The sequence below is a fragment of the Hipposideros armiger genome, unplaced genomic scaffold, assembly GCF_001890085.2.
Source record: "Hipposideros armiger isolate ML-2016 unplaced genomic scaffold, ASM189008v1 scaffold_17, whole genome shotgun sequence".
Taxonomy (NCBI): Eukaryota; Metazoa; Chordata; class Mammalia; order Chiroptera; family Hipposideridae; genus Hipposideros; species Hipposideros armiger.
Window position 1 is genome coordinate 6,190,008 of NW_017731367.1, and position 20,822 is coordinate 6,210,829.

General features: G+C 53.1%; 1 protein-coding gene across 1 annotated transcript in view; it reads left to right on the plus strand.

The window, feature by feature from the left end:
- The first annotated feature begins 10,485 nt into the window (after positions 1-10,485).
- Positions 10,486-20,822, plus strand: part of ASB1 (ankyrin repeat and SOCS box containing 1) — a 16,645-nt gene continuing 6,308 nt past the window's right edge. Inside the window, exons 1-3 of the mRNA XM_019630130.1 lie at positions 10,486-10,628; positions 12,658-12,799; positions 14,984-15,286. Of these exons, the coding sequence (XP_019485675.1) occupies positions 10,580-10,628; positions 12,658-12,799; positions 14,984-15,286 (494 nt within the window). The 5' untranslated portion in view covers positions 10,486-10,579. The remainder of the gene's footprint in view (positions 10,629-12,657; positions 12,800-14,983; positions 15,287-20,822) is intronic.

Sequence of the window (20,822 nt, forward strand, 5' to 3'; positions counted from 1 at the left end):
GGCCCTGGAAAAGGAAGCCCTCCTCCCACTCTGCGCAGCCCCTGGAAACCCCTGTCCTCCCTTCCAAGACCATTTCCTTCCTTAGCGGGTTCTTGGAGCCACACTTGTAGCCGTCCCCAGGCCCTTGTAAAGGGGGGTTTGCGGGCCTGGGAGGGCTGCGGCTGGGAGAGCGGGACGGGGTGCTGATTACTTTCCAAGTCACTACACCTGTCCTGCTTCCCTACAAAACACCCTCTCGAGGTTACAGCTCCTTCAGGCTCTGCTTTCTTGCACAGACACGTTTAGGGGTTTCAGATGTGGCCCCTCCCCCTGGTTTAGTGGGCCCCAGCGTACTGAGGGTCTCCCAGGGGTCTGGCAGGGTTGGCTGGGGGCTCCAGAACCAGAGCCAGAGGACTGGAGGGTGGTGAAGGGGGGACAGAGTGGGGGGCATTGCAGACGGAGCAGAACTTGCCTCGTCAACTCCAGGGGCGAGGCCAGGCTGCCCATCCAGGGCCCTGCCCGGTGGCACCCTCACCTGGGGAGGCAAGGCGGAGGATGCCTTACCTGACCACCCGATGCCCTTTGGTTGATCCTGCTTGAGGGGCGGCATCAGCCCAGCAGCTACACTGAGTGGACCAAAATGTGGGTGCCAGGGCTGGTGGCCCCACCCCTCTGCCCAGTGGGCCTGCTGCCTGTACTAAGTGACCATCACCGTTTTAACCCTCCGCTTATGTACTTAATATTTGTCCAGTTCGGAAACACCGAGAAGGAAACAAACACGACTCGGAATCCCACCTTCAGAAGTTCCCCACGGTTGCTATGCTGGTTGCTGATGTGTCTCTTCTTAAATGTTCAAATACTAAAAAATTTTTTTCACAATCTCGCCTATTTTTTCTGCATAGACAGCATAAGCACACATACTTACACCAACCTCTAGCCACTATTTAATCGCACATGGCGTGCTGGGCCACGGAATGGGTGCCTTGCTTTGGGCCACTTGCAAATGTTTTCTCGTTCCGTGAGACTTGTTCTTGGCCCAATACCAAGCACATGCCCCTCCCCGTCCTGTTATCTCTTTGCTCTTGATCTCTGGTTTGAGAGCATCTGCCTAAGCCCCATCCTGTATGGCCCAGCGTGTAGTCAATTTCATAAAAGTTCCATATAATTGTTTTTCACAATTTATCACTTTATTAGGCCCAGCAAGCAACATTTTTTCCCCCCGAGGTTATATGTATATATAATCATAGTTGACATACAGTGTTATTCAACATCAGTTTCAGAAATACAATGCGGTGGTCAGGCCTCTACATCAACTATGAAGTGGACTCCCCAAAAGGGCATTGGTCCATCTGGCTCCCTAAGAAATGCTTACAACGTTATTGATTGTATTCCTTGGACTATCTTTTTCTATCCCTGAGGCCATATTACAATTACCAATTTGTATTGTCTCATCCCTTCCCCTCTCCTTCATCCCCACCCCCTCCCAACTAGCAACCCTCAGTTCTTCCTCTGGTCTCTGAGACTATCTCCATCCACTTCTCCCATCCATTCAGTTCCTTAGAATCCACGTATAAGTGAGATCATATGATATTTGTCTTTCTCTGACTGGAGCAAGCAACATTTTGACATGTGATTATCCTCTTTTTTTTATTGTGGTAAAATGCACTTAACATAAAAGTTGCCATTTGACTCATCTTTACGTGCACAGTTTGGCGGCGTGAAGCACACTCACTGCTGTGCGGCCATCCCCACCGTCCATCGCCAGAACTTCCTCATCTTCCCAAACTGACGCTGTCTCCCCATGGAATACTCACTCCCCCGGCCCCAGGCCCTGGCGCCCACCCTTCTACTTCCTGACTGAATGTGACAACTCTAAGCACCTACCTCATTGAGGTGAAATCAGACAATATTTGTCCATTTTGTGACTGGCTTGTTTCACTCAGCACCATGTCTCAAGACTCACCCACGGTGTAGCCTGTGTCAGCATTTCTTTTCTTTTCAAGGCTGAATGATAGCCCGCTGTATGGATAGACCACACGTGTGTATCCAGCCATCTGTCAGTGGACACGGTGGCTGTCCCCTGGCCATGGTGAATGATGCTGCAGTGGACATGGTGTACAAGTATGTTTGCATACTTGCTTCCATTTTGGGGGGATAAATACCAGAATTAGAATTGCAGGGTCACATGGTACTTCTGTGTGTGATTTTTTTTGAGGTACTACCATACCGTGTTGCACAGCAGCTGGACTTTTTTCTATTCCCTCCAGCAGTGCACAGGGTTCCAATTTCCCCACATCCTGCCACACTTGGCATTTTCGTGTTGCATGTAACTTTGAAAAGAATCTACTTTCAAATCACTGGGTACCATGTGATCTATGTATGGTCATTGTGTCAAGCTTGTTGAATGTCATGTCCAAATCCATGTCCTCAGAGGTGTTTGTCTGGACTCTACTCGATTCATCACTTAGAGACGTGTTGTAAAATCTCTCACCCGCTGTGAAGATGAATGGACTTCTCCTTGATATATTTTTCATCCTTTGCCTTTAAACCTTTCTAAATTCTTATATTTTGACTGTGTCTCTTGTAAACATCCGGCCGGGTAGCCTTTGTGTATTCCTGGAGAGTTTATTCCACTTGGATTCATTATATCTTACTAATCGTCTCTATTTTTCCCACTGTTTTTTTCTCAGCCTCATTTTTTTCTTTTTCTTTTTTCGGGAAAAATTTTTTTCCCTATTTTTCTTATTCGTTTGTTTTAGAACTCCCTAGTTTGGAAGTTATGCATCATATGGTTATTATTTTAATGGTTGCCTTAGTGCCTTAATACCAATAGTTTACAGTCTAAGATTAATCAATATCTTTAGCTTTATTGCAATAACATAAGAACTACCCACTCAACGTATATGCTTTCTTATCTGGTGTTTTAGTTTTATCTTGTTTCTTAGCTCATGAATTAAATGTTTTATTGTTGTCTAGGCAGCCGAGGCTTGTCAAAATTTACTCACATATTTAGCAATATCTGCTTATCATCCCTTCTTGCATTCAGACCTTCCGTCTGGGCTCCTTTCCTTCTTTCTAAGACTGACCCTGTAGAATCTGCTTTCAGGACCCCCTGCTGTAGCCGGAGGGATGGCGTGGCAATCACCATTTCATGCACACTCACAAAAGGGCTCCTGGATGGCGGTCAGTGGGAGCCAGCGGCCTCACCCAGCCGGCCTTCTGTTAGCGGGAGGGGCCGCTCGCCCAGCATGCCCCGGTCCCAGGCCACCGCAGCGCCACCTCCGGGGCTGTCGGCAGCCTTCTGGGGACCCTTGTCTGTAAAAAGGTGTGCTCAAAGCTGGGACTTAAACTAAACAGACTTCCTATAGGAAACACGCACGTACAATCAACTGCTGCTAAAGTTGCTTTTATGGGCGTTTCCCTGAGAAATATTTCTCTCTGGAAAACTAAATTCACAGGATGTAATTAAAACCACTAGATGTGTATGTTGGCTCGGGTGCTTAAGTGCTTCACCAAATGGGCCACCAAATAAAAGCAATGAAGGCTGGCTTTGTTCACGTCTATAACAATGATCTTTATGAACTGTAACCCAGGGCAGTCTTCGGTTACTTTTTGGGTTCAGAGGTAGGCTCTCAGCCCCCGCCCAGGTAACGCGCCCTCGGGCCTGACCCCAGTGTGACCGTTGCTTCGGGAAGCAGCATCGAGGGTGGCACAGTGGCACCTGGATAGAGGCCACCGTCTCAACTTCCGGTCATGGTCAAATGCCCTGTGATTTCTGTTTTATGACCTTTGAGAAAATACAATAAATTCATCTTGTCTTTAAACACCAGAAAATTTTCTGAAAAAATTACTGAAGCGATTTGCTTTTGAGTGACATGGCTAAGAGGGAGCCATGTGGCTGTGGTCTTCTCTGACCTCCTTTCTGCCTGTTCTCTTGGGGACTTCCTCCCTTGGCCCAGGTCTGGCAGAGGCCCCAGCAAGGAGGGTGCGTGCACTGGCCCCTGCGGGTGGGCACAGGGGCCTGGCAAGGAAGTTTGCATCCCTGGGACCTATATGTGATGTGGGCTCAGAGGTGGTTTCTCTTGCAGTGACTGAGCTAGGAGTACCTGTGGTGACGCCACACAGAAGAAACTGTCGCCATGGGGACCGCATGCAGAGGAAAGCCAGTCTGGAGGTGGGTGAGACCTAGGGCTGGACTTTGAGCTCCTGGACCCAGCTGTGCCTGTAGACCATCCCACCCTGATTGACACCCCTGTTCTTTAGCTACTTTAATGGGTGTGAGAGTTCCATTTTATGTCAGCCTGGCTGGGTCATGGGGCCCAGTTATTTGGTCAGACACCAGTCTAGGTGTTGCTGTGAAGGTATTTTGTAAATGCGGTTAACGTCTACAGTCAGATGACTGTAAGGAGGTTACTCTTAATCGTCGGGGTGGGCCTCGCCCACTCAGTCAAAGGACAAAAGGAGGTTACCCTGAGAGGAAGGGCTTCTGCCTCAGGACTGCAGCATCGGAACCCTGCCCGTTTCCGGCTTGCTCGCCTGCCCTACAGATTTTGGACCCAAGACCACAAGATCAGCTCTTGTCGAATTTCCAGCTTGTCAGCCTGGATTCCAGACTTGCCAGCCTCACCATCACATGAACCAATTCTTTAAAATAAAACTCTTTAATTAAGGCACGTACGCGGCCTTTTCAGACGTAATGCTGTTGCCCACGCAGCACACTACCATGTAGTGTAGACATGACTTTTATGTGCACTGGGAAAAAACTCACGAGCCTGGCTGCTCTGTGACACTTGCTTCCCTGCGGTGGTTTGGAACCAAGCCCACACTCTGGCCAAGGTCTGCCTGTGAATACCTTCATTTTAAAACACTTTATTGTTAAAAAACGCTAACCATCATCTGAGCCTTCTGCGAGGCATAATCTTCTTGCTGGTGGAGAGTCCTGCCTTGAAACGCAGTAAAATGAAGACTGGCCGTGCAGCCTGGGAGTCCGGGCTAAAAGCAGTGGCTCCTGGCCCAGAAAGACCAGACCCTGGCAGACTGGCTGCCAGGGCTCTGTCCCCAGAACGTGACTGGAGACCCATGGTGGAGGAGGATGGCTGCCCTCACAGTCACCTGGGTCAGCCTGGAGTCTCTGACTCAGTGAGACCACGGGCCAGTCACAGGCAGGGGCAGAAGCCCAGGGAGGCCAAGGAACTCCATCTGAGCGACGGGCAGAGGGGAGAGGCTGGTGAGCGAGAGAGACAAGAAGACAGACACAGGGACAGAGAGCGACAGGGAGATCAACACAGAGAAAGGCAGACAGAGAGAGACGGTATCACCCAGAGTAGCTGCAGCAATATATACCCCATCCCCCATCCCACATCCTTTCTTTCCTGCCACACTGACCTTCCTCCTTAGAGAGGTGGGCGGGGCTGTGCTGTCCCCTGGACCAGGGCAGACCTTTGTAGCTTCTTTGACCAGTAGAATGCCATGGAAATGTTGATGCATGACTTCCAAGGTGTCACCTCTGTGCTTCTACCTGGCTCTCCCTGCTCCCTCTCTCCTTTTCCCCACCCCTGCCCCCTTGGAACCCGGCCCCATATTGTGCCAATCCCAGACCACATGGGGAGACCACGTGGGGAGTGTTCTGACCCACAGACCCAGCCAGGAACAGCCCACATCCGCCTGTGAACCAGTGTCTCTTCAGCCGACCCCAGCCCCAGCCTGAGTCTCCTAGCTGGGGCCTCAGCTGTGAAGCAGGGACAAGCCCGCCCTGCTGTGCCCCTTGCAAACTCCTGGGCCCCGACGCCATGGGAGACACACATGATGGCTGCTGTTTGAAGCCACCAAGTATTTTGTTACCTGGTAGTGGGTAATGGGGGGACGGACACAAAGGGAAAGAGACTGTGTGTCAGAGAGAGGCAGAGACAGAGACAGACACACACAGCAGATCAAAGGGACACACAGAGCCAGAGAGACTTTGGGGTGGCGCACAGCCTCCGGGGCTCTAGGGAACGGTCCTTCCCCTGTCTTCCAGCTTCCGGCTTCCTTAGCTGTGGTCCTTTCACTCTAGTCTCTGCCTCTTGCTGTGTGTCTGAGTCTCAAATCTCCCTCCGTCTTTCTCTTATAAAGACACCTATCACTGGATTTAGGGGCACCATAAATCTAGGATGACTGAGATCCTTCATGACATCTGCAAAACCCCTTTTCCCAAATGAGATTCCAGAGGTTAGGAAGTGGACTTATCTTTCGGGGGACCACCATTCACCCCCTTGGCTAGAACATAGGTTCAGCCCTGCACCCGGACTAGGCACAGCGCGTGGTGGGGGTGGCCATTGTCAATAACAAGCCCTGGCCACCTCAAGTGAAAGAATCAGAATATCTGTGTGACCAGAGGCAGCTTTCAAGGAACAGAGGCGTCTGCCAGGATAGATAAGACAGCTCCGGGCCAGCAGTACGTCAGGCTGAGAGGAGAGGTACAGACGGAGACTGGGACGGGGCGGGGGGGAAGGCTGGCAGGGAGCCCAGGCGCCCAGCAGGTCCCTGAGGGACCGCAGAGGCATCTGTCACACTGGCACTGGCAGTCTGGCCGGGGTGTGGGGACCAAGAGGCCTGGGTATGGGGACCGAGGGCCCAGTGTGTGCAGACCGAGCTCTCGCAGGGAGCCTTGGGGGCTGCAGGAGGAAGGAGGCTGGAGCACGAGCATGCGTTATGAGGGCCCAGAAACCCAGCTGTGGAACAGAGGCGTTCAGGAGTTGTCAGCCTGAGTGACAGCAACCCAGCTGAATGGAACGAAGGAGAGAGGGCGGGCGGGCGAGGCAGGGCGTTGGGCTATCCTGAGGTGTGGGGTAGGGTCCCAACTCACTCTGGGTTTAAAACTGGGAGTCCTCACTCAGGAGCCCCTCCAGCCTGGGGCAAACTGGGGTGGTTGGTCACCCTAGTGCAGGGATCCTTCTCTAAGAATCTGCCGCTTGTGCTGTGAGGCAGTGCTCCTGTGGACACAGGATCAGGCACCTCCCACCTTTGTTTCTGAATGGCCCTCCCCGTCCGCCAGTGACTGCCACACAGTAGATGCTCACACAGGAGTCATCTGGTCTCATGGAGCTCTGTGGTCTCCCGACACCCATGGGGCCTCAGACACCTGTGGGGACACACACACACACAGGGCCCCCGCCAGCCAGGGCTTCCAGTGGTGGCCTTGCGGGTCAGTGGGCTCAGAGGTGCACACTGTCCCCCATTGCTTCTGGCAGACGACAGCATTGCGTGGGAGGCTTCGTGGGCCACGCTGACCGTCCACTGCCCGGGCTGAGGGCTGGCATGGACACTGCTTCTGGCCTTGGTCCCCCCTTCTCTCCCAGTGGGGGCAGTGAATGGAGGTGGGTTCCCACCCAGGGAAGGGGTGTGGGCAGAGGTAGGCCTGGCTCCTGGACCCAAGGGAGCAAAGGAGGGCTCTAAAAAGTGAGGGAGGCCCAAGGCCTCCTGGGAGGAGCCGTCCCACATACAGGCCCACAGGGGCCCTGGGCCAGGAGAGCTGTCTGTTTACCACCAGGCAGGTGGCCTTTTGCTGCCCCGTTCCCGGAGCTGGGACATGGGGGTGGAGCTGCCAGCAGCACCAGCACCCCGAAAAACCCGGGTCAGGGGTCCTCACTAGCAGCAGTGAGGCTCAGTTTCCAGGAGGGGTCCCTGGCTCCCTGCAGCGCAGAGGGCATTGGGGTGGGAGGAGGGGCTGGTTAATATGAGGAGTCCTAGCCCCTTCCCAGACCTGCTGAGCCAGAAAACTGCTGCTGGACATTTTTGCTATAAAAATTATGTTTACTGAGCACCACTGTAGCTAAATGTCTCACACATCTGCTGATTTCCTTAGAATAAATGCTTAGAAGAGGAATTTCTAATTACAGATTACGAACATTTTATGCCAAGCCTTCCTCCAGAAAGATTAGTCTAGGCTGCAAGGAGGGGTCATTTGGGGACACTGAGTGTTTCATTTTGGGGACATAGATGAGTGGGCTGCTATGGAGGAGGCCTGAGCTGTCAGATGGCAACAGGAGTTGAGGGCTGATTTCAGGGTGGGAGGAAGTGACAGGGGTGGGAAAAGTTGAGGGTGCCACTGGAACTAGGAGGGCGGCCGAGACAGCCCTCTCTTTGCCTAAGATGGCACTGGACCTGTGTCCACCCCAGGCTGGTGCTGCTAGCACAGTGTGCCCACAGCTGTGATGGCACCAGCAAATTCCTGCTGGTCGTGGACCCTGCGACCTGAATGGGTTCTGTCTGCAGCATTTATTGAGCATCCGTTTGAGGGTGGGTGTTTTGGGTTTAAAGGACCTGGACAAAGGGGGGCCCCGAACAGAGGGAGAGTGGCTGCAGGGCTGGACCATCCTGGGTCTGAGTCCCATCTCAGCCACTGTGAGTTTGGGGCATGGCACTGAATCTCCCTGACCTCAGAGTCCTGAAAAAGAGAATGAGGGGTAGTGCCACTTCAGCACCTGCTGGTGTTGGGAGCACTGCCCCATGCCTGGTGGGCATTTAGGAGGGGCTGGGCATGCCATGGGCCGACTGGTGCCTGAGGTCCTTCTCCAGGGAAGACAGGATCCCCAGGGCACCTCAGAGCCTGGTGCAGGCACCCTGACCTCTGCTCAGGCCACCTAGCCCTCGATGCAAAGGTGCTGGCAACAGTTGCTGGTGGGGATGGGGCTCTCAAACTGGCTGCACGTTAGAATCACCTGGGAGCCTCAAAAATCCCCACCTCCAGGTCACACTCCAGACTGACTGCGTCAGATCTCTGGGGGGAAGGGTGGGCTGGGACCAGGCTTCCTTTTTATAGTATTGTGGTAATATACACACTATAAACGTTACCATCTTAACCTTTTTCAAGTGTACAGTTCTGTAGGGTTAAGTACATTCACACTGTAGTGAAGCCAATCTCCAGACCTTTCTCATCTTCCCAAACTAGACTCTGTCCATGAAACAGCTTCCCATTCCCCCTCCCCAGGCCCTGGCACCCACCCTTCTACTTCCTGTCTCTATGAATTGACTGTTAGGAACCTCCTATGAGTGGAATCACAGCATTTGTCCTTCTGTGACTGGCTTATTTCACGGGGCATAATGTCCTCAAGTTCATCCATGTTGTGTGTGTAGCATGTCGGGATGTCCTTCCTTTTTAAGGCTGAGTACTATCCCACTGTATAGACAGATCACACTGTTTATCCGTTCACCCCCAATGGGCACTTGGGTTGTCCCCAGGATTCCATGTGTTTAAAGCTCCCAGGTGTTTCTGTGTAGCTTTGGTGGAGGCCGGTAGGCTGAGCTGCCCTGGCTCCCTGCAGGGCAGAACCGTGGGCGTCACCCTGGCCGAGGGCCAAGGGTGCTCCCTCCGCTGTTATCAAGTCCAGACAGCGTTGCACGAAAACCCCGTCCTCCAACAAACACCCCGCAGGGCCTGCAGCCAGGGTGGTGCCACCCAGTGCATGTGCGCCAGTCTCAGCACCGGCACTTACGCACTCCTCCTGCGGGTACCGGTTTCCATCTGCGGGGCTCCCCTTACTCCAGACACTCCTGTTATTACAACACAAGAAGGCTAGCAGGTCACATGCAGGGTTGTGCAGGCTCCGCCCACATTCAGGAGTCCTCTGCTGTGTGTCCTGCTCCAGACTAATCTTCACTGCCCTCCGCGTCCCCTCCCTGCCCATCTACTGAGGCCCCCCTCCTCCTCCAGAAACCTTCTCTCTAACTCGGGTGGGGAGCATGGAAACAGCTGAGCGAATCCATGTTTAAGAGCCCAAACTCAATACACACGGTTGGACAGCAGTTCAAAAGCGAGTGTGTAGGAAAAGGTATTCGACAAATGCTTCGTGTCAGGTACTGAGCTGTAATTGATAGACATGACCCTTGCCTTCGTGGAAGGCATTTGCGGGGAGCATTCATCTAATACCACATGAATATATGCCCAACCTTGCGGAGCCCCTCCAACTGAAGCTGCTGCGGGGAACAGAGCTGGAAGCTGCGCACCTTCGCATCCACGCTCTCCCGGGGCTGCTCCGAGCCCACGGCTGAGCGCGGGGACACGGTGTAGCCGGGCATTGCTGCCCGGTGCAGGCTTCCTTTAACCGGCACTACCTGGGACGCCCCGTCTGCCAGGCTGAGGTCAAAATCCAACCCGCATCTCCAACCTCGCGCGGCCACACCCACACTCTCCCGGGCGATGGCCACGCCCACTCAATGGGGGCGGGGCCGAGCCGACCAACCAGAGTTCCCAAAGGCGTGCAATTAAGGCTCCGCCCCCAGGTTAACGCGTTTTCCCAGACTCCTCTGCTTCTTATGTGGAGAACGCACAGCCCCGTGGGGGACTGACAGCGCGCGCCCCGACAACCTGCGCCGGGTGACAGCGCCCCGGCACTTGTTCGCCCTCACGTCGGGAAGTGAGGCGGCAGGGGGTGCCCCGGTGCCCTGCGCGGGGATCCGGAAGCCCGTGGGGCAGGCGTGCGCCCGCCGGAAGCCGTGCCCCCGGCGCGAGCCACCTGCCCGCCGCGCCGGAAGTGGTCGCGGCCGCGCTGTTTCCGGCCGGCGGGGCGCGATCAGGCGGGGGCCGAGCGCCGCTGTGGACCCGCCGAAGGCTGCAGAGCCCATGGCGGAGGGCGGCGGCCCCGACGGGCGGGCCGGGCCGGGGCCCGCAGGTAACGTGCGCGCAGCCGCCCGGCCGCGGGCTTGTGGGGCAGCGGGGGGCGAGCGCCGAGGCGGTTGCGTCCTCGTGTGGGCGGCGGGTCCGCGCGGGTCAGCGCGGCTCGCTGTGCGGCCGCTGCGTGTCCCCGGCTCCTCAGCTGCGGGGACACAGCCCTCGCGCAGGATTTCTTCTCCTGTGGAACTTGCAGGGTAACTGCCAGCCCGTTAGCCGATACGGGTTTGCTACGACCCCAAATGTAAACATAGGACACGGGCCATCTTGCAGCGCTGAGGGTGCCGGTCGGGAAAGCCTCCAAAGCCAGCTCCTCGGGAGGGCAGGTGCCTTTCTCCATCACGCCACCCCCAGCGGGCTGTCAGTGACACAGCATGTCCAGGGGCCCTCGGCCGACCCGCAGGGGAGGCAGCTAGAGGGCCTCGCGCCCCGCGCCCGAAAGCGCCACCTGACTTAGGGTTTCCACCTGGACTAGCCCTGGTGCGCACAGGTGACTTTGCCGGGCGCGTGCGCCCTTCGCTGGCGTTGCGGAGCGGCTCCCTCCTTCCCGCCGGCTGCGTGCGCCCTGTGCACCAGGTGCTCATCTGTGTCTCTGGAGAGAGACCCTTCCAAAGAGTGTATTAGTCTTTAGTAATGAACTAGGATGTTTATTGCTCCGACTCCCGACTGTGCCGTAATTGAAGATACAACGCTGGCTTGGAGACCGGAGCAAGCAGCACTTTGCCCCCGTCCCTCCTCCCAGCCATGTTCGTTGAGGACGTATTGGCTGGACCTCGCTGGGCTTGGGGACACCCCAGGGGACAAGTACACGTCAGACAAAGCCCCTGCCATCCTGGGCTGTGGTTGGTGTTGACCTTGACCCCAGGGACCGCCAGGACCTTAGGGCCTCGGATGTCACGTCATGTGAGAGCGAGGGATGGAGTGAGAGGTGTTCGGCTGGAGAAAAAGGACTGACAGCTGCTTCCCAGGACAGAGAGGGGGATCTTGGGGGAGCAGGGGTGGGTCTGCCCTGCATTACAGGGCTCTGTACGCAGCACTGCCTTGTTACTGAGTGCGTTGCAGGCCTGGGAGGGACGGGGCTGGTCGGGGTAACCGTTGTCACTGGAGAAGCTGATCAGAAAAATGCAGACCTGAAGTCACCTGGAAGGCTCTGCAGCTGGGAAGAGGATTGAGCTGCACCGAGCTTGATCACGTAGTGGGTTGGAGGCCAGCAAAGGGAGGCCCCCAAAAGCCCACGGCTCCCACTTACCTGTGGGGCCTTGCCTTGCACCTGAGTCTTACCGACTCCTACTCTGAACCTTTTCACTCTTGGGGTGAAACTCAGGGGTAACTACTGGGGGGGGGTAACAACTGAAGGAGGATTGGGTGGTGGCCCCAGCACAGTCCTTGCTGCCTGCCTGTTGATCTGCTGCAGGTCTGGTTGTGGGATCAGCTGGGGTGACTGTGTGTGTGTGTGTGTGTGTGTGTGTGTGTGTGTGTGTGTGTGTACCCCTGCTGCCCACCCACCCGCCTGCCGCCTTTGTGTCTTACCGCTGCCAGTGGACTGGCAGATCCCGGAGGGCCAGGAGACTAGTTGTCATCCCCGCTGTGCTGTGGTCGAGCCTTGTGTGGGAGGAGCTGGCCTGCGGAGGGGTGTGCTGCCTGCTGTGCTCCGTCACGCTGGGTCACAGCTGGGACAGTGTGGTACGTGGGACTTGAGCGCAGGCAAGCCCCTCTTTCCTTGTGACCCTGTCTGTGTAATCATGCTTACGAAAACTTATTTTGTTTGGGATCTTCTGTGCTCTCAAGTAGGTTTGGTTCACCATCCCCCATCCCACCAACGTTTTTAACATTTTTATTCTTGTCAGGTTTGGGGTCAGGAATGTGCTACTTTCATTAGGGGAAACTTTCTATGTTTTTCTGTGCTCTGGAAGTTTCTGGAGCATGGGACCGATTTATTCTTGAGAGGAAGGGGTCGCTGCGTTGGCGCCCCCTTTTGGTGGGTGGCGCAAGGTTTCCCGGAGTTGACAGCAGCCCTCTCTCCAGTGCAGGTCCTAATCTGAAGGAGTGGCTGAGGGAGCAGTTCTGTGACCACCCGCTGGAGCGCTGTGAGGACACGAGGCTCCATGACGCCGCCTACGTGGGGGACCTCCAGACGCTCAGGAGCCTGTTGCAGGATGAGAACTACCGGAGGTGAGCGTCCCGCTGCCAGGGGCGGCCCGGGCCCCTGTGCGCCTGCGCACCTCCGAGGCTCGCGGCCCGTGGGGGAGGCCTGACGCTCTGGTTTGCAGGCGCAGGACCCGGGGAAAGGGCGCTGAGGAAGCGTGGTCAGACGTGCAGAGATCGCCAGAGAGAGGGCGCGGAGGCCTGAGTCCAAGTCCAGCTCTCGCGCTTCACCTTTATGTTTTCTGGCGACGCCTGGCCCTGTCTGGGTGTCAGCTTCCTTCGGTGTCACTCCTGAGGCAGCGCTGTGACCCTCTTCAGTAGTGGGTGGCCCTGTCCCTCGAGAGTCTCTTGTGGCTCTTTATCCTACGATGTACACGTACATTCGCGTTCCTTGTTTATTTTTACCTGGTTATCCCTCTGTGGGTCTGGACTTCCTGAGGTGCCATAGTTGTACGTCATTCCTGCTGCACTCTGCCCTCTGGCTTCTCAGGTCCTCAGTCGTCCGTCCCCAGGGTCTGGGGACAGCTGTCTCGTCTCCCAGCATGTGCATGGTGCTCATTCTCGTTTCCTTTGTGGGTGTTTCGGCCCTGCCGTTGCCCTGCCAAATCCTGCCGGTTCCTCCAAGCCGGCCCAAGCCCTTGCTGTTACCCGTCCCACCTGGGACACCTGGGAGAGCAGAGAGCCTTCCTTCTTTTGGGTATTCTCTGATTGCTTGTGTGTCTTAAGACTGGAGTCCCAACTAGATTAAAACTCACCAGCCTAGGGCCGGCCGAGTGGCTCAGTTGGTTAAGAGCTCGCTCAAGAGTTTGAGCTCTGAGCAACAGTGGTTCGAGTCCAGCCCGAGCTGAGCAGCCGTGAGCTGCCAACAGGTGGCAGGATGGCTCAGCTGAAAAAAAAAACAAAAAAAAAACTCACCAGCCAGAAACTCCTCCATGCTTTTCCTGTGTTTCGGCTTTCCTAAAGGGACCAGGAGGGCAGGGAGTTGGTAGAAGACGTGCTAACACCGCTTTCTGTGGGTAGCTCCCCAGAAAAGGATTTCCAACAGTATAGAAATAGGTTTCTTCCTTTTATTTCCTTCTCATGTCTTAGCGTTATTCCATCAGAACAAACAGGTATGAGTATTAAAATCAAAAACAAAAACTCTCGATATCCAGAAAGGATTGTCATATGAAGACATCAGATGGAATACGCACTAGCATTTAATGTGAATGACTCAAGCCCAGAGAAAACCTGAAAGTTGCAGATATAACAGTAGAATAAAAACAGCAGAATAAATTTGAATTCAGCTGTCTTAGACCAAGTATTTTCACATTGTTTTTCCAAGTACTTTTTCTTTCTTTTTATACTTGGTTCAGGGCCTGTCCTGTTTCTTGATGATATTTGTTTTGTTGCTACATATTTCTTTGGTGATGAGTCCTTGGAGCATTTCCTGGCCTCCTTGGCCAGTGAAGCTAGTTCACAGCCGAAGGAGGAACCCCTGACCCACTAATATTTCTGGGTCACTGCTCCCGCGGGCTGGATTCCTGAGCTTTGTGCAAAGCTGCTTCGGAGCCTGCGGTGGACCGTGCCTCGGCAGGTGGCTTGGTGGGTCGGTGGGCGGCATGGCTGTGGCATTTCTTGACAGGCAGTCATGGTCTGATTGTCACTTCCGATGAGAGCTGAGCCTGGACAGTTTCCCTGTGATGCTGGCCAGGAGCGTATGCCTTATGCTGCCTTAGTGACTCCTGCAGGCTGTCATTGGTGCTGTGTCAGATCAGAGAGACCACAGTGGTCACCTCATTCCAGCGAGGTTATCGAGGCCTAGAGAGCCCTCCAGGCTCAGCCTCCACAGGTGGTAGTTGGTGAGGAGGGGCCTGGGGCCCTGAGCCCACCACGGTGAGCCTGTCCTCCCTCTGTCTGAGCTGCCTCCCCGGGCACGCCCTCCGTCCTGTGGAGCGAAGAGCTTTGGACTACGAGTCAGAACCCTGAGGTCTCTGCCCTCATGCCCATCTGTCTACCTGTGTGTGGAGTTTCTCCCTCTGTAAGGGGGGTTCTTCCTGTGCTGCCACGTGACAGCGTTTCACACTCCAGAGCCCCCGTGGGAGCGTTCCTGAAGGAAGGGTGACTGTCTGAGGAGCCTGCCCTGCCGGCTTGGGGTCTCGGGGTGGGGGGCAGAGCTGCACTCGGCTCGCGGAGCCGCCCCCAGCCCGGCTGCCCTGTGCTCTGTCTTAGTCGCATCAACGAGAAGTCTGTGTGGTGCTGCGGCTGGCTCCCCTGCACGCCCCTGCGGATCGCGGCCACTGCAGGCCACGGCAACTGCGTGGACTTCCTCATCCGGAAGGGCGCCGAGGTGGACCTGGTGGACGTGAAGGGACAGACGGCCCTGTACGTGGCCGTGGTCAACGGACACCTGGAGAGTGCGCAGATCCTCCTGGAAGCCGGAGCCGACCCCAACGGAAGCCGGCACCACCGGAGCACCCCTGTGTACCACGCCTCTCGCGTGGGCAGGGCCGACATACTGAAGGCGCTCATCAGGTCAGTACTGCCGGGCGGCCCCAGGGCCTGCAGCCACCACGGGGAGCGGCTGCGAGTGCCGTTCCTGCAGCCGCGCTCTCACCCCGGCTCTGTATTTGCTGTTCTCGCTCGCTCTCAAATTGGACTTGTTAGAGGATGTGTTCATTTTGTTAGTCTTTTCAAAAGCTGCTGCTTCATCAGTTCTCTTATTTTCCTTAGTAATGAATTCCTATTTTTATCTTTATTTTTTCTATTTTTCTTTACTTTTCCCCTAACTTTTTGAGTTAAATGCTTTTTCACTTTTTCTTGGTTAATAATGTAAACATTCAGGGTTCTTAATTTACCTTTGCCTATAGCTTTGGCCAGATCCACTAAGCTTTGTCTTCCTTTTTAAGTAGGTATAATTGAAGTTGGTTTCCACTTTGTTCTTATGGTTATAGAGGACACAGTTTTAATAAAAATGTTTATGGACTTCTAATTTATTGTATTGTGCTCAGATAATAAGGACCGTCTCATTTCCATTTTGGGGATTCTTTGAATTTTTGAAAATTTTTTAACGTCAGACGCCATTGCCGTGGCTGTGTGTAACAGAGCCCGTGACCGCGGGCGTTCCCTGTGCACAGCACAGCATGGCGGCCTCAGCTGTGCCATTCAGAGCCCCTCTCGCTTTTTAACCATTGGATTTGCCCCCAATTCAGCAAGTCTCTAATCACTGTTGTGATTTGTCAGTTTCCCCTTGTGTTTCTAGTGTTTTTACTTCCTATATTTTGATGCTAATTGGGCTTATAAGAGTTCTTATTGATTATGCTCATTATCAAAACAAAATGCTTTTTTGATTGAAAAGCCTGTGGGTTTCACTGGAGGCTTGTTGACACAGCACTCTGTAACTTCGTGGGGTAAGGAACCCTTCGTGTGCTGGCCTTTGGTATCTGACTGTCTGACCTTCTCTGATTTTTGTACAATCGCCATTACTGCTTTAGCTGACGTTAGGTCTGTTCCTGTTATCTTTCTGTTTTTTAACTATTCTTTTATTTTATCTCTTTGTTCCATGACCTGTGTTTTCTTTGCTTTCCCTTTCTATTGTTAGATGGCTTATGGTCTTATTTTGGTTGTCCCTTTTTTCTCATTTGAACCAGATTGCATTCTTTTTTCCGTGTCTCCAGCGACTTCTTTCTAATGCAGATGCTTTCCTCCTCCCCTACTCTGGAGGCAGCTGTTCTGTGGACCCAGGGTGATGTGGGTCACCGGTTCTCAGTGTTGAAGAGGGTTAGGGAAAGTTATGTCAGCGGTGGGCGGGGGCCGGGGCGGAGGAGCAGGGACCTGGCATTCCCCCTGCCGGGCACAGAACGTGGTGTTTACATTCAGTGCTGAGAACCTATTTACTCCATCGAAAGTTTTCCTGTACTAACTGGCTATGAAACTGCTTTTGGAGAGATAAAGAGGGTGGGGTGGCTGTGACATGAAAGAGCGATAAAGCTGAGATGCTTTTCCCTTCTTTTTCAGGCTTTCTAGCCTGATAATCTAATCCACCTCTGCCCCATATTTTTGCATCTTGGAGACTGTAAGTCATTCATTTGGAAATGGTTTTGAGTAGGATCAATCAGTGAAATTTCATCTCGGTTCCAGAAACCCCCCTGGGCATTTCGGTCAGTTCATGGTGCACAACTGCTTTGAATTAACTGCGGGCTTGACTTTCAGAAGTACAGACACAGATGCCCTTTTTGAGAAAAGGTCATTAAGACATCTTGTTCTCTCACTAGAGCACGAGACTTGACTTTTACGGTGAGGTACCAAGAACGTGGGTCATTCCTCCCTTCCAAATTATCCGATCACTGCCGTGCAAAACGGGAGGGATGTGGCTGCTTACTGAGCAGATAACACAGTCTGAACACAGTCTAGATGCACCGCGGCCCCCGCCGTTTCCCCCCGAAGGCCGGGCTCGCTTCTGTCACTGCCAGGTTTGCTGTCCCTCTGCAAGTAAACCTGTTTTGTCACATGTAAATTCCCTTAATATGTATTGCTGATGTTTTTTTAAAAAAGGTAAGGATTGGTATTTCTCTACGTGCAAAAGTTCTATTGATTTATTGAGTTGTCCCAGTGGTTCCTTGCCAGTGATATTAAAAGCAGTAGGGGAATTTTGGAAAATATTCAGAATTAAAATTAACTGGATCCCATCCAGTATATTTTTATGAGTGGATGCAGGGCTGTCTTTCCCACAGCTCAGCTAACACCAGATTGTCATATTGCCCAAAATTACAAACATTTTGGAAAATAAACCTCTTAAGAATGAGGAGGGGAAAAAAAATCACTGGGTGAAACCTAGTTCTCCTTTTCTTAATTGGTTGAGTGTGTGAAATGAAACAGCTTCCGCTTGGTTTGTACGTGTTCTGGGATGTTTCTCTTGTCACTCTGAGGCTACCTGGGAGTGGGGTGATGTTTGCCACCCGACCTCAGTGGGGAAGCGGACTGTCGTGAGCATGTGAGTCTCCTTGCTGTCCCGCCCGTCCCAGGCCTGTGCTGCCTGAAGGCAGCAGTGCTGGTTCCAGGGGGGTGTTCCCTTGGACACTCGGAGTAGTGCTGAAAAGACAGATGAGAAAGCACGACGGCTGGCGGTGACTGTGGGCCAGCCATTGTTAGGAAAGCTGGAAATCGGTGCTGTTCTCGCTGACCTGGACCCCATCAGCAGTACTGCCTACAATTCGCCATTCCCTAATTCAAACGAAATACGCGCTGACAAAACCAGTGAGGCACTGCAGGACTGTCCAGGGCCCTGGCGGCTCAGGCCAGCAGCGACTGGTGCCCAGTGCTCCCCCAGGTCAGAGCCCGGTAATGCGTGCTGGCCAGGCATCTCAGAAGCGAGGCTGCGCTCTTCTCGGTACGTCCCATCAGGTCGCACGTGACTTCAGTGACTGCCATCGCTGCTTGCGTTCTCTGCCAGCTAGATCTTCAGGTAGATCTATGCCCTTTCCCTGTGTAATTAGTAAGGATTTTGTGGAGAAGAACTTTGCATCCATGTACCCTGTTTCTTATGAGAGTTTTAATTTATTCATTTATTTACATTAGACTCTTGGTTTCCTATATTGTCTGATGCGTTACTATTTAATGATATCATTGTTACTTATTTTGACGCTCAGAATGTCTTAGCTTTGGCTGTGGGGAGCCCTGTAAGCCAGCTGTGTCTTTGACACGTCCCCATCACCCTTCACACAGTCCCTTTCTCTCTCCTCAACACGGCCTTCTGGGATCATCTTGTACTTCCCTGTGTCAGCCCTGGAATTAGTCATTTCTCCAAGGAGTCCTGGTTTCTTGTGGTGGAGAATGTGTTTAGAAGACCAGACACTGGGAGTGCTCACTGCTGTGGGTGTGTCTGTTCAGCCCCTCCTCCTCCTGGACGGAGCTCAGGTGATGTCCACACATTTCTGTCTGTATTCCTGTGTCTGTGGACATGGAGGGTGACGCGTTCACCCGGTGCCTCTGATCTAGCCAGCACCACAGGCTGCATCCTGCTTTTCTGTGCTTACTTACTCTTCCCTTTTCCCGCAGTGAGAGACCTGGTTCCTCATCTTTAGCATGTTACTTGCTTTGCCAGGACCCCACGTGCACCAGTCTCCTGTTACTGCTGCTGCCCGCCCCCCCATGCTGTCTCACCCACCCATGGGGCCCTCACGCCCCATGCCAGGCAGCTTCCTTAGCAGGCACCCTCTTCTCTGCCGCGACGGTGACCCCGAGGCCGGCACCCGCCCTGTGGTCAGTGGCTCTGCTGAGAGTGAAGTCACCCAGGTTAGCGGTGTGCACTTGGCCTGGGACAGCTCTAAATGTCTGACAGAAAGGCATGGATGTGGGTGTCCCTGAGTACAGTGACAAGGGCCAGTCCCTCATGGGGACCCTTAAGGCTCTGCCTGTTGAGTCGTTGAGAGATTGGCTCTGGTCAGAGTGAGGCTTCCAGGTCAGGTGACGCCTGTACATGCCCTGTGTGAGATTTGTTTCCTCACATGTGAGCTGGCACCGGGGGTGAGAAGAGGAGCTGGCCACCCATGGGATTAGCTCAGGAACTGCACGAGGACACCCAAACCCCAGGGGCCTGCTGGCCAGCTGTGCGTCCAGCCCTCGTCCTTCCAGGTGGATCTGACGCTGGGCGCAGCCTGTTAGGTGTTCCCGATGGCACCAACTGGGTACCCAGCCGGGCTAAAGGGCTGCGTTTTGCTTTCGGTTTTTAGGGGCTGCTTTTTATTTAATTTGTTTTACAACATATATTTACATGGTGCCAAAGTCAAATCTATAAATCAGAATACAGTTGACCCCTGAACAACCCTGGGGTCAGGGGCGCTGACCCCTGTGCAGTTGAAAATCCACGTGTAACCTTTGGATCCCCAAAAACTGAACTGTAGTTGCCCCTTGGTGTCTGGGGGTTGCTTCCAGGATCCCCACAGATACCAAATCCAAGGACGCCCAGGTCCCGTTTATAAAACGACCTAGGACAGTGCATACAGCCGACCCTTCCAGCTGAGTCCCACCTGCCCCGTGGGTCAGAAACACTGTTTCCAAGCCTGGGTTGACTGAACCTGCAGGTGTGAAGCTGGGAATACGAGCGCCAGCTGCACACTGAAGAAAACCCACATGAGTGCACCACGCAGTTCAAACCCATGTTGTTCAAGGGTCAGCTTTATTTTATAATTTTCCTCATGCAGATTTTGGACATTTACTGTTAAGTTCTTGCTTACCTATCTCACTTAAAAATTTATTTTGCTGACAACAGACACCACAGAAATACAAAAAATTTTAAGAAATTACTATGAGCCACTAGATGCCAACAAACTTGACAATCTGGAAGAAATGGATAATTTTCTAGAAGCGTACAACCTTCCAAAGCTAACTCAAGAAGAAACGGAAAATCTGAGTAGACTGATTACTACCAAGGAAATTGAATCAGTAACCAACAAGCTCCCAACAAACAAAAGCCCTGGAACAGACAGATGGCTTTACAAGTGAATTTTACCAAACATTCAAAAAAGAATTATCACCTATTATTTTCAAACTGTTCCAAAAAATCTTGAAGGAGGGAAGGTGCCCAAACTCTTTCTATGAAGCCACTATCACCCTGACTCCAGAACCAGTACAAAAAAGGAAAACTACAGGCCGATATCCCTGACAAACATAGATGCAAAAATCCTCAACAAAATATTAGCAAACAGAATTCAGCAATATATTAAGAAGATCATACATCATGGTCAAGTGGGTTTTATCCCTAGTATGCAAGGTTGTTTCAACATCTGCAAATCATTAATGTGATACACAACATCAACAAAATGAAAAATGAAAATCATATGCTCATGTCAATAGATGCAGAAAAAGCATTTGACAAAATCCAGCAGCCATTTATGATAAAAACTCTTAGCAAAGTGGGAATAGAGGGATCATATCTCAACATAATAAAGGCCATTATGATAAATCCACAGCTAACATCATACTCAATGGGGAAAAGCTAAAACCATTCCCCTTAAGATCAGGAACAAGACAAGGCTGTCCACTTTCTCCACTTTTATTCAACATAGTTCTG